The sequence below is a fragment of the Microtus pennsylvanicus genome, chromosome Y, assembly GCF_037038515.1.
Source record: "Microtus pennsylvanicus isolate mMicPen1 chromosome Y, mMicPen1.hap1, whole genome shotgun sequence".
NCBI classification, from domain to species: domain Eukaryota; kingdom Metazoa; phylum Chordata; class Mammalia; order Rodentia; family Cricetidae; genus Microtus; species Microtus pennsylvanicus.
Window position 1 is genome coordinate 324,498 of NC_134602.1, and position 13,737 is coordinate 338,234.

Here is a 13,737-nt window from a genome sequence, read left to right on the forward strand (position 1 = left end):
AGCGGGGTCAGGGCGGGGTCAGGTGGGTCACAGTGGGGTTACGGCGGGGTCAGGGCGGGGTCAGGTGGGTTTGTCAGGACTCGAACTCGGGACCTCGGGAAGAGCAGGCGGGGATCCTAACCACTGAGCCGCCCGTCCAGCCCTTAAAATATTTATTTATTAATCATGGATACAATGTTCTAATTTTATATTTATTTATTTATTCATTATGTACGCAGTATTCTAACTTTTATACTTACTCATCATATATACGATATTCTAATTTTTACATTTATTCATTATGTATACAATATTCTACTTCTCGTTCGTGTTTATTTTTATATTTATTTATCATGTGTACAATACTCTAGTTGTCTTTTTTATTTATTCATTGTGTATACAGTATTCTAATAATTATATTTATTTAATCATTATGCATACAGTATTCTAATTTTTATATTTATTTATTTAGTATGCATATTCTAATTTTCTTTTATATTTATTATGGATACAACATTCTAATTTTATATTTATTTATTCATTATGCATGATATTCTAATTTTTATATTTATTCATTTAATATGTATACAATATCGTCATTTTATATTAATTTATTATATATACAACATTCTACTTCTTGCATTCATTATGCGTACAATATTCTAATTTTTAATATTTATTTATCATGAATACAATATTCTAATTCTTTTTATATTTATTTACTCATTATGTCTACAATACCCTGTCTGCCTGCAGGCCAGCAGAGGGCGCCAGACGTCACGCCGGGACTCGAACTCGGGACGCCGGGGGGTGGGGGGAGAGCAGGCGGCGCTCTAACCACTGAGCCGCCCTGCTGGAACTTGAACTCGGGACCCCGGGGGTCTTGGGTGTCCGGGACTCGAACCCGGGGCCCCGCGCCTACCCAGTCGGGCCGGCCGGCGCCGTCGCGCAGCTCCACGTACTCCTTGGTGCGCACGCGGTTGAGGTCCTCGTGCAGCCCGTCCAGCAGGAAGGCCAGCAGCTCCTGCGCGTCGTGCTGCCGGGAGCCCAGGAACTGCGCGGCGAAGCGGCCGACCTTGTTCTGGGGGGGAGGGGGAGAGGGGGATTCGAACCCGGAACACGGGGGACACGGGGGGATTCAAACCCTGAACACGGGGGACACGGGGGGGATTCGAACCCGGAACACGGGGGGGATTCGAACCCTGAACACGGGGGACACGGGGGGGATGCGAACCCTGAACACAGGGAACACGGGGGGATTCGAACCCTGAACACGGGGGGGATTCGAACCCGGAACACGGGGGACACGGGGGGATTCGAACCCGGAACACGGGGGACACGGGGGGATTCGAACCCTGAACACGGGGGACACGGGGGGATTCGAACCCTGAACACAGGGGGGATTCGAACCCGGAACATGGGGGGGGATTTGAACCCGGAACACGGGGAACACGGGGAACACGGGGAACACGGGGAGGATTCGAACCCGGAACACAGGGGGATTCGAACCCTGAACCCGTGGGAGGATTCGAACCCTGAACACGGGGAACACGGGGGGGATTTGCACCCTGAACACGGGAATGGAACGCGGGGAGGACTCGCACCCTGAACCCGCGGTGGGATTCGCACCTTGAACACGCGCGGCGCGACGGCGCGGTGGCAGCCCGACCACGTCTGCTTGAGCAAATCCGCGTAGGCCTCGGCCAGCTCCCCGCGCGTGCCCAGCGGGTTCCCGAAGTTCAGCTCCGCCAGGTAGCGGTTGTGCAGGAAGTAGTCGGTGAGGCGCGGCACGTTGCTGAGGCACTGGGGGCGGGATATTGATTAATTATTGATAAATCGGAATATTGATTAGATATCAATAATCAATAAATCGGAATGTTAATTAATTAAATAATGAATTTAATCGGAATATTAAATAATTAAATAATAATTGATTAAATCAGAATATTAATTAAATATTAATAATAGATTAAACCAGAGTATTAATTGATTCGATATTAATAATTAATCATCAATAATCAATAAAATGGAATATCAATTAGATGTTAATAATTAATAAATCGGAATGTTAATTAATTAAATATTAATAATTAATAAATCGGAATATTAATTAGTTAAATATGATTACATCGGAATATTGTGTGGTTAAATCAGAATATTGTGTGATTCAATCAGAATATTGATTAATTAAATATTAATAATTGATTAAATCTGAATATTGTGTGGTTAAATCAGAATATTGTGTGATTAAATCAGATTATCGTGTGATTAAATCAGAATATTGATTAATTAAATATTAATAATTCATTAAATCAGAATATTGTGTGATTAAATCAGATTATCGTGTGATTAAATCAGATTATCGTGTGATTAAATCAGAATATTAATTAATTAAATATTAATAATTCATTAAATCAGAATATTGTGTGATTAAATCAGATTATCGTGTGATTAAATCAGAATATTGTGTGATTAAATCGGAATATTGTGTGATTAAATCAGAATATTGTGTGATTCAATCAGAATATTGATTAATTAAATATTAATAATTGATTAAATCAGAATATTGTGTGGTTAAATCAGAATATTGTGTGATTAAATCAGATTATCGTGTGATTAAATCAGAATATTGTGTGATTAAATCAGATTATCGTGTGATTAAATCAGAATATTGTAGACATGATAGATAAATATAAATATTAGAATAATGCATACATGATAAATAAATAAATTTAAAAAGTAGAATATGATGCACATGATAAATAAATACATGAAAATTAGAATATTGTAACCTAATAAATAAATAAATATAAGAATATTGTGAACGTAATAGATAAATAAATCTTTAAAACAAAGTGGGGCACAGCAGATCCGCTCTGTAGACTGTTTCAAAACCGGTTCAAACTGGATCAGACCGGATCAAACCGGTTCAAACTGGATCAAACCGGTGTAGACTGTTTCAAAACCGGTTCAAACTGGATCAGACCAGATGAAAATGGTTCACACTGGATCTAACCAGTATAGACAGGTTCAAAAATGTGATCAAACCGGATCAGACCGGATCAAACCGGTTCAAACTGGATCAAACCAGTGCAGACTGTTTCAAAACCGGTTCAAACTGGATCAGACCAGATCAAACTGGTTCAAACCAGTGTAGACAGGTTCAAAACGAAATCAAACTGGATCAAACTGGATCAATCCAGTGTAGACGGGTTCAAAACCGGATCAAACTGGTTCAGACCGGATCAAACTGGTTCTAACTGGATCAAACCAGTGTAGACAGGTTCAAAACGAAATCAAAGTGGATCAAACTGGATCAAACTGGTTCAAACTGGATCAGACCGGATCAGACACGATCAAACTGGTGTAGATAGGATCAGACCGGTTCTAACCGGACGAGAGCGGCGCAGACCGACCTGCAGGGCCGAGTTCATGAAGCAGGTGTTGCCCAGGTTCGCGAGGCCGCAGACGCCAGGCTGACCCCGGAAGTCCTCGTCCTCCATGTTGTTCCTGGGGGGAGGGGGGCCTGTGACCCCTGACCTGTGACCCCTGACCTGTGACCCCTGGGGTCACACACGGGAACCCCGACTCCCCGGGACCCCTGTGACCTCTGTGACCCCCTAGGGGAACCCCGACTCCCCGTGACCCCTGTGACCCCGACTCCCTGTGACCCCTGTGACCCCGACTCCCCGTGACCCCTAGGGGAACCCCGACTCCCGTGACCCCGACTCCCCATGACCCCGACTCCCCGTGACCCTGACACCCCGTGACCCCGACTCCCCGTGACCCTGACACCCCGTGACCCCGACTCCCCGTGACCCCTGTGACCCCTAGGGGAACCCCGACTCCCCGTGACCCCGACTCCTCGGGACCCCGACTCCCCGTGACCCCCGTGACCCTGACTCCCCGTGACCCTGACTCCCCGTGACCCCCATGACCCCGACTCCCCGTGACCCCCGTGACCCTGACTCCCCGTGACCCTGACTCCCCGTGACCCCGACTCCCTGTGACCCCGACTCCCCATGACCCCGACTCCCCGGGACCCCGACTCCCCATGACCCCCGTGACCCTGACTCCCCGTGACCCTGACTCCCCGTGACCCTGACTCCCCGTGACCCTGACTCCCCGTGACCCTGACTCCCCGTGACCCTGACTCCCCGTGACCCCCATGACCCCGACTCCCCATGACCCCCGTGACCCCGACTCCCCGTGACCCCGACTCCCCGTGACCCTGACTCTCCGTGACCCCGACTCCCCGTGACCCCCGTGACCCTGACCCCCCGTGACCCCGACTCCCCGGGACCCCGACTCCCCATGACCCCCGTGACCCTGACTCCCCATGACCCCGACTCCCCGTGACCCCGACCCCCGTGACCCTGACTCCCCGTGACCCCTAGGGGAACCCCGACTCCCCGTGACCCCTAGGGGAACCCCGACTCCCGTGACCCCGACTCCCCATGACCCCGACTCCCCGTGACCCTGACGCCCCGTGACCCCGACTCCCCGTGACCCCTGTGACCCCTAGGGGAACCCCGACTCCCCGTGACCCCGACTCCTCGGGACCCCGACTCCCCATGACCCCCGTGACCCTGACTCCCCGTGACCCTGACTCCCCGTGACCCCCATGACCCCGACTCCCCGTGACCCCCGTGACCCTGACTCCCCGTGACCCCGACTCCCCATGACCCCCGTGACCCCGACTCCCTGTGACCCCGACTCCCCATGACCCCGACTCCCCGTGACCCTGACCCCCCGTGACCCCCGTGACCCTGACTCCCCGTGACCCTGACTCCCTGTGACCCCGACTCCCCATGACCCCGACTCCCCGTGACCCCCGTGACCCCGACTCCCTGTGACCCCGACTCCCCGTGACCCCAACTCCCCGTGACCCCTGTGACCCCCCTAGGGGAACCCCGACACCCCTGTGACCCCGACTCCCCGTGACCCCTGTGACCCCCCTAGGGGAACCCCGACACCCCTGTGACCCCGACTCCCCGTGACCCCGACTCCCCATGACCCCCGTGACCCCCCTAGGGGAACCCCGACCCCCCGTGACCCCTGTGACCCCGACTCCCCGTGACCCCGACCCCCGTGAGCCCGACTCCGCGTGACCCCCGTGACCCCGACTCCCCGTGACCCCGACTCCCCGTGACCCCCATGACCCCGACTCCCCATGACCCCCGTGACCCTGACTCCCCGGGACCCTGACTCTCCGTGACCCCGACTCCCCGTGACCCCCGTGACCCTGACCCCCCGTGACCCCGACTCCCCGGGACCCCGACTCCCCATGACTCCCGTGACCCCGACTCCCCGTGACCCCCGTGACCCTGACCCCCCGTGACCCCGACTCCCCGTGACCCCGACTCCCCGTGACCCCCATGACCCTGACCCCCCGTGACCCCGACTCCCCGGGACCCCGACTCCTCATGACCCCCGTGACCCTGACCCCCCGTGACCCCGACTCCCCGTGACCCCGACTCCCCGTGACCCCCGTGACCCCGACTCCCCGTGACCCCCGTGATCCTGACCCCCCGTGACCCCGACTCCCCGTGACCCCGACTCCCCGTGACCCCCATGACCCCGACTCCCCATGACCCCCGTGACCCTGACTCCCCATGACCCCGACTCCCCGTGACCCCGACTCCCCGTGACCCCCGTGACCCTGACCCCCTGTGACCCCGACTCCCCGTGACCCCGACTCCCCGGGACCCCGACTCCCCGTGACCCCGACTCCCCGTGACCCCCATGACCCCGACTCCCCATGACCCCCGTGACCCTGACCCCCCGTGACCCCGACTCCCCGGGACCCCGACTCCCCATGACCCCCGTGACCCCGACTCCCCGTGACCCCGACTCCCCGTGACCCCCGTGACCCTGACCCCCCGTGACCCCGACTCCCCGTGACCCCGACTCCCCGTGACCCCCATGACCCCGACTCCCCATGACCCCCGTGACCCTGACCCCCCGTGACCCCGACTCCCCGGGACCCCGACTCCCCATGACCCCCGTGACCCCGACTCCCCGTGACCCCGACTCCCCGTGACCCCCGTGACCCTGACCCCCCGTGACCCCGACTCCCCGTGACCCCGACTCCCCGTGACCCCCATGACCCCGACTCCCCATGACCCCCGTGACCCTGACTCCCCATGACCCCGACTCCCCGTGACCCCCGTGACCCTGACCCCCCGTGACCCCGACTCCCCGGGACCCCGACTCCCCGGGACCCTGACTCTCCGTGACCCCGACTCCCCGTGACCCCCGTGACCCTGACCCCCCGTGACCCCGACTCCCCGGGACCCTGACTCCCCATGACCCCCGTGACCCCCGTGACCCCGACTCCCCGTGACCCCCATGACCCCGACTCCCCGTGACCCCCGTGACCCCGACTCCCCATGACCCCCGTGACCCTGACTCCCCATGACCCCCGTGACCCCGACTCCCCATGACCCCCGTGACCCCGACTCCCCATGACCCCCGTGACCCTGACTCCCCATGACCCCCATGACCCTGACTCCCCGTGACCCCCCTGTGACCCCGACTCCCCGTGACCCCCGTGACCCCGACTCCCCGTGACCCCTGTGACCCCCTTAGGGGAACCCCGACTCCCATGACCCCGACTCCCCGTGACCCCGACCCCCGTGACCCCGACTCCCCGTGACCCCGACTCCCCGTGACCCCGACTCCCCGTGACCCCCGTGACCCCCGTTACCCCGACTCCCCGTGACCCCCGTGACCCCGACTCCCCGTGACCCCGACTCCCCGTGACCCCCGTGACCCCGACTCCCCGTGACCCCCCCGTGACCCCGACTCCCCGTGACCGCCCTATGACCCCGACTCCCCGTGACCCCGACTCCCCATGACCCCGACTCCCCGTGACCCCCGTGACCCCGACCCCCGTGACCCCGGGGGCTCACACGCCGCACAGCTGGGCGCTGGGCCAGGTGCCGTCTCTGTTCCGGGTCTCCATGATGACCAGCTGGGGCGGAGGGGAGGAAGAGAATTATTCGTGAGGGGTACTGAGCACCGAGCACCCAGGGGTACTGAGCACCAAGCACCCAGGGGTACTGAGCACCGAGCACCCAGGGTACAGAGCATAGAGCACTGAGCCCCAATCTGTAAGCACTGAGTACTGAGCACCGAGCACCCAGGGGTACCGAGCAACGATCCGTGAGCACTGAGTACTGAGCACTGAGCACCCAGGGTCCTGAGCACCGAGCACTGAGCACTGATCCGTAAGCACTGAGTACTAAGCACGGGGTATCAGGGGTACTAAGCACTGAGCACCGATCCGTAAGCATCGAGGACTGAGCACCAAGCACCCAGGGTACTGAGCACCGAGCACCCAGGGTACCGAGCCCCGAGCACTGAGTCCTGAGCACCGATCCGTAAGCACCCAGGGGTACCGAGCCCCGAGCACCCAGGGGTACCGAGCGCTGAGCACCCGGGGGTACTGAGCACCGAGCACTGAGTACTGAGCACCGATCTGTAAGCACCCAGGGGTACCGAGCCCCCAGCACCCGGGGGTACCGAGCGCCGAGCACCCCCCCGCCCCACCTGCCCCGTCTCCACGCAGGCGTCCAGCAGGCTGAGCCGGGTGTTGCAGAGGCGATCGAGGCCCTCGGGGGTTTTGATCCAGAGCCGCGCGTCCTCCTGGGGCTCCACCAGGAACTGCTCGCGGGCCGTCTGCAGGACGTGCTCTGGGGGGGGAATTAATGTTTAATTAATATTTAATTAATATTCAATTAAAGATATCTTAGTCAAGATGGATAAAAATACTATCTTAATTAATTAAGACGGATTGAAATATTTTAATTAGTTAAAACGGATTAGAAATATTTTAATTAATTAAAGCGAATTAAAAATATTTTAATTAATTAAAGCGAATTAAAAATATTTTAATTAATTAAGACGGATTAAAAATATTATTTTAATTGATTAAGACGAATTGAAAATATTTTAAATAATGAAAATGAATTAAAAATATTTTAAATAAAACGGATTAAAAATATTTTAATTGATTAAGACGGATTAAACATATTTTAATTCATTAAATTAAAGGGGGATAAAAAATAAACTAAAAAAGAATTCAATGAGTTAATTAATTAAAACAAATTAAAAATATTTTAATGGATTAAGACAAATTAAAATTGTTTTAATTGATTGAAACAAATTGAAAATATTTTAATTGATTAAGACGGATTAAAGATATTTTAATTGATTAAAACGGATTAGAAATATTTTAATTAAAGTGAATTAAACATATTTTAATTAATTAAATTAAAGGGGGATAAAAATAAATTAAAAAAGAATTCAATAAGTTAATTAATTAAAACGAATTGAAAATATGTTAATTGATTAAAATGGATTAGAAATATTTTAATTAAAACGAATTAAAAATATTTTAATTAACTACATTAAAATACATTACACGGTAAATAAATAGATCCAATAGAATGATATCTTAAATAATTACATTAAAATACATTACACGGTAAATAAATAGATCCAATAGAAAGATATTTTAATTAACTACATTAAAATACATTACATGGTACACAAATGGAATGAAATAAAAATTAATTTGTTGAAATAGATCTAAAAAGGATAAAACGAATAAAAATAAAAGTCAATCCGTAAACATGAACTGACATCGATTAGAAATAATGAAATAAAGTAAATTAAAATAAATGTAAAAAATCACTAAATGACAACATGAAATAAAAAGATAAAAGTAGATTAAAAAAAAAAAGACACGAAATAGGTTTGAACCAAAAATCTCCTTCACGAGGAATGAACGAAAACCAGTGTAGACGGGTTCAAAACTGGATGAAACCGGATCAGACCAGATCAAACTGGTTCAAACTGGGTCAAACCAGTGTAGACAGGTTCAAAACCGGATCAAACTGGTTCAAACTGGATCAAACTGGTTCCAACTGGATCAAACCAGTGTAGACAGGTTCAAAAACGGGATCAAACTGGATCAGACCGGCTCAAACTGGATCAGACCAGTGTAGACAGGTTCAAAACCGGGTCAAACTGGTTCCAACTGGATCAAACCAGTGTAGACAGGTTAAAAAACGGGATCAAACCGGATCAGACCAGATCAGACCGGCTCAAACTGGATCAGACCAGTGTAGACAGGTTCAAAACTGGACCAAACTGGTTTAAACTGGATCAAACCAGTGTAGACAGGTTCAAAAACGGGATCAAACCAGATCAGACCGGATCAGACCGGCTCAAACTGGATCAGACCAGTGTAGACAGGTTCAAAAAACGGATCAAACTGGTTCAAACTGGACCAAACTGGTTTAAACTGGATCAAACCAGTGTAGACCGCTTCAAAACAGGATCAAACTGGATCAGACCAGTGTAGACAGGTTCAAAACCGGATCAAACCGGATCAGACCGGATAAAACCATTTCAAACTGGATCAAACCAGTGTAGACAGGTTCAAAACTGGATCAAACTGGATCAAACCAGTGTAGACAGGTTCAAGACCGGATCAAACCGGATCAGACCAGATCAAACTGGTTCAAACTGGATCAAACCAGTATAGATGGGTTCAAAAAAGGGATTAAACTGGATCAAACCGGATCAGACCGGATCAAACCATTTCAAACTGTATCAAAATAGTGTAGACAGGTTCAAAGACGGATCAAACTGGATCAGACCGGATCAAACTGGTTCCAACTGGATCAAACCCGTGTAGACTGAACACACTCATAACTGTTTTAATCCTCCACTTCCCGAGGCCCCGAGTTCGAGTCCCGGCCGCCCCGTGGTGGCTCACGGCCATCTTGATCCCAGAAGCCCCGAGTTCGAGTCCCGGCCGCCCCGTGGTGGCTCACGGCCATCTTGATCCCAGGGGCCCCGAGTTCGAGTCCCGGCCACCCCAGAGCCCCGAGTTCGAGTCCCGGGCGCCCCGAGCCTCACCCACGGAGTCCGTCTGGCTGAAGCGGATGGTGAGCGCGGTCTCCATGTCGCTGTGCTGCACCAGGAGCAGCTCGAGGGGGTAGAGCTCGACCCGGTGCAGGCCGCAGAGTTCTACGACCTGGGGGGGATAAATACATATAAAATTATAATATTATACACATGATAAATACATATAAATTAGAATATTGTGTGCATAATAAATAAATATTAATTAGAATATTGTATACATAATAAATATAAAATTAGAATATTGTGTACATGATAAATATAAAATTAGAATATTGTGTGCATGATAAATATAAAATTATAATATCGTATGCATAATAAATACATATAAAATTAGAATACTGTGTGCATAATAAATAAATATAAAATTAGAATATTGTATACACAATAAATAAATATAAAATTAGAATATTGTGTGCATGATAAATATAAAATTATAATATCGTATGCATAATAAATATAAAATTAGGATATGGTGTGCATAATAAATATAAAATTAGAATATGGTGCACGTGATAAATAAATAAATATAAAATTATAATATTATACACATAATAAATAAATATAAAATTAGAATACTGTATACATGATAAATAAATATAAAACTAGAATATGGTGTACACAATAACTATAAAATTAGAATATTGCGTGCGTAATTAATATAAAATTATAATATTGTATATATAATAAATATAAAATTAGAATATTGTATGCATGATAAATAAATATAAAATTAGAATATTATATACATAATAAATAAATATAAAATTAGAATATTGTATACATAATAAATATAAAAATTAGAATATTGTATGCACAATGAGTAAATAAATAAATGTAAAATTAGAATGTTGTATGCATGATGAATAAATAAATATAAAAGAGAATTGGAATATGGTGTACGTGATGAATACATAAATAAATATAAAATTAAAATATTATATACATAATGAATAAATAAATAAATTAGAATATTGCATACATAATAAATAAAAACAAAAATTAGAATATCGTATACGTAATGAATAAAAAATAAATATAAAAATTAGAATACTGTATACATAATGAATAAACGTAAAAATTAGAATATTGTATGCACAATGAGTAAATAAATAAATGTAAAATTAGAACATCGTGTGCATAATGAATAAATAAATTAGAATATTGCACACATAATAAATAAATTAGAATATTGCATACATAATTAATATAAAATTGTAATATTGTATACATAATACATATAAAATTAGAATATTGTATACATAATACATATAAAATTAGAATATTGTATACATAATACATATAAAATTAGAATATTGTGTATATGATAAATAAATATAAAAATTAGAATATTGTATCCATAATGAATAAATAAATTAGAATATTGCACACATAATGGGTAAATTAGAATATTGCATGCATAATGAATAAATTAGAATATCGTGCACATAATGAATAAATAAATTAGCATATCGCACATCTACCTTGCGCTCGATCGGCGGCTGCCCCTCCTCCAGGCCGTACCAGCCGACCAGCTCGTCCCACGCGGTCGCCGGGAGCAGCACGAAGTCCTCGCCCTCGCGCAGGCCCTCGCGGAGATGCCAGCTGATCCGATCTGCAGACGGAACGGTGTACGCGGAATAAATCAATAAATGTGAAAAATAATATTGTATACATAATAAATTAATAAATATAAAAACAATATCATATGCATAATAAATATAAAAATAATATTGTGCACATAATAAATTAATAAATATAAAAATAATATTGTATACATGATCAATAAATATAAAAATTAGAATACTGTATACATAATAAATTAATAAATATAAAAAATTAATATTCAGGGGGCTGGAGAGACGGCTCAGTGGTTAGAGCACGGCCTGCTCGCCCCCAGGTCCTGAGTTCGAGTCCCGGCCACCACAGGGCGGCTCAGAAACGTCTGTGATGAGTATTGTATCCATAATAAATAAATAAATAAATTAGAATATTGTATCCATGATAAATATAAAAATTAGAATATTGTATACAAAATGAATAAATATAAAAATAAGAATATTGTCTACATGATAAATAAATATAAAATTAAAATATTGTATACATAATAAATAAATATAAAATTAGAATATTGTATACATGATAAATACATAAATAAATATTAAAAAAGAAGAAGAAAGGCACCGTTAACTCTGGCCACACCCCACCAATGACTAAGCTTAGAAAACTATTCCAATAGATGTTTTGAAAAATCAGTGAAACCCAAAGCCCGGTTTCATTTCCATCGCCGCGGCTCAGCGTGAGGGGTTTCAGAAATATTTATTAATACTTATTAATAAATATCAATATTTATTAATATTTATGAATATGTAACATAACATACAAGAATATAATCATTATGCTGTTAATATTTAGGCTTCAGAATTATATTTACATTATTAATATTTACATTATCAATATTTATATTTATATCATTAATATTTATATTTATATGATTGATATTCATATTTATATTTATGCTATTAATATTTACACTTATACCATTAGCATTTATATGATTAATATTCGTATTTATATCACTAATATTTGTGTTTATATCATTAATGTTCATATCTACATCATTAATATTCATATCCACATCATTAATATTCATGTCCACATCATTAATATTCATATCCCCATCATTAATATTCATCACTGATTCCCGGTACCTTCGAAGAGCCCGGCGTTGTCGATGCAGCCCGGGAAGGCGTCAGCGTCCGGGTCCCGCATATCATTAATGTTTATATCTATATCACTAATATTTATGTCATTACTGTTTATATCATTAATATTCATGTCCACATCATTAATATTCATATCACTAATATTAATATTCATCACCAATGCCCGGTACCTTCGAAGAGCCCGGCGTTGTCGATGCAGCCCGGGAAGGCGTCAGCATCCGGGTCCCGCATATCATTAATGTTTATATCTATATCACTAATATGTATGTCATTACTGTTTATATCATTAATATTCATATCCACATCATTAATATTCATATCCCCATCATTAATATTCATATTCATATCATTAATATTCATATCATTGCTGTTTATATTTATATCACTAATATCTATATCACTAATATGTATGTCATTACTGTTTATATCATTAATATTCATATCCACATCATTAATATTCATATCCCCATCATTAATATTCATCACCGATTCCCGGTACCTTCGAAGAGCCCGGCGTTGTCGATGCAGCCCGGGAAGGCGTCAGCGTCCGGGTCCCGCATATCATTAATGTTTATATCTATATCACTAATATGTATGTCATTACTGTTTATATCATTAATATTCATGTCCACATCATTAATATTCATGTCTACATCATTAATATTCATATCTACATCATTAATATTTATGCCATCGGTATTTATATCTATATAATTTATATCGTTAGTATTCATATCTACACCATTAATATTCGTGTCTACATCATTAATATTCATGTCCACACCATTAATATTCATATCCACATCATTAATATTCATCACCAATGCCCGGTACCTTCGAAGAGCCCGGCGTTGTCGATGCAGCCCGGGGAGGCGTCAGCATCCGGGTCCCGCATATCATTAATGTTTATATCTATATCACTAATATTTATGTCATTACTGTTTATATCATTAATATTCATGTCTACATCATTAATATTCATATCCACATCATTAATATTCATATCTACATCATTAATATTTATGTCATTGGTGTTTATATCTATATCACTAATATTTATGTCATTACTGTTTATATCATTAATATTCATGTA

The 13,737-nt window shown here is 45.3% G+C and overlaps 1 protein-coding gene across 1 annotated transcript in view; it reads right to left on the minus strand.

Annotated features, from left to right (window-relative positions):
- LOC142842013 (ubiquitin carboxyl-terminal hydrolase 11-like) overlaps positions 1-13,737 on the minus strand; it is a 111,201-nt gene that overhangs the window by 81,293 nt on the left and 16,171 nt on the right. The window contains exons 3-9 of the mRNA XM_075959001.1: positions 11,403-11,533; positions 9,913-10,030; positions 7,534-7,676; positions 6,894-6,955; positions 3,396-3,489; positions 1,609-1,782; positions 902-1,060 (exon numbers count right to left, since the gene is read on the minus strand). Of these exons, the coding sequence (XP_075815116.1) occupies positions 902-1,060; positions 1,609-1,782; positions 3,396-3,489; positions 6,894-6,955; positions 7,534-7,676; positions 9,913-10,030; positions 11,403-11,533 (881 nt within the window). The remainder of the gene's footprint in view (positions 1-901; positions 1,061-1,608; positions 1,783-3,395; positions 3,490-6,893; positions 6,956-7,533; positions 7,677-9,912; positions 10,031-11,402; positions 11,534-13,737) is intronic.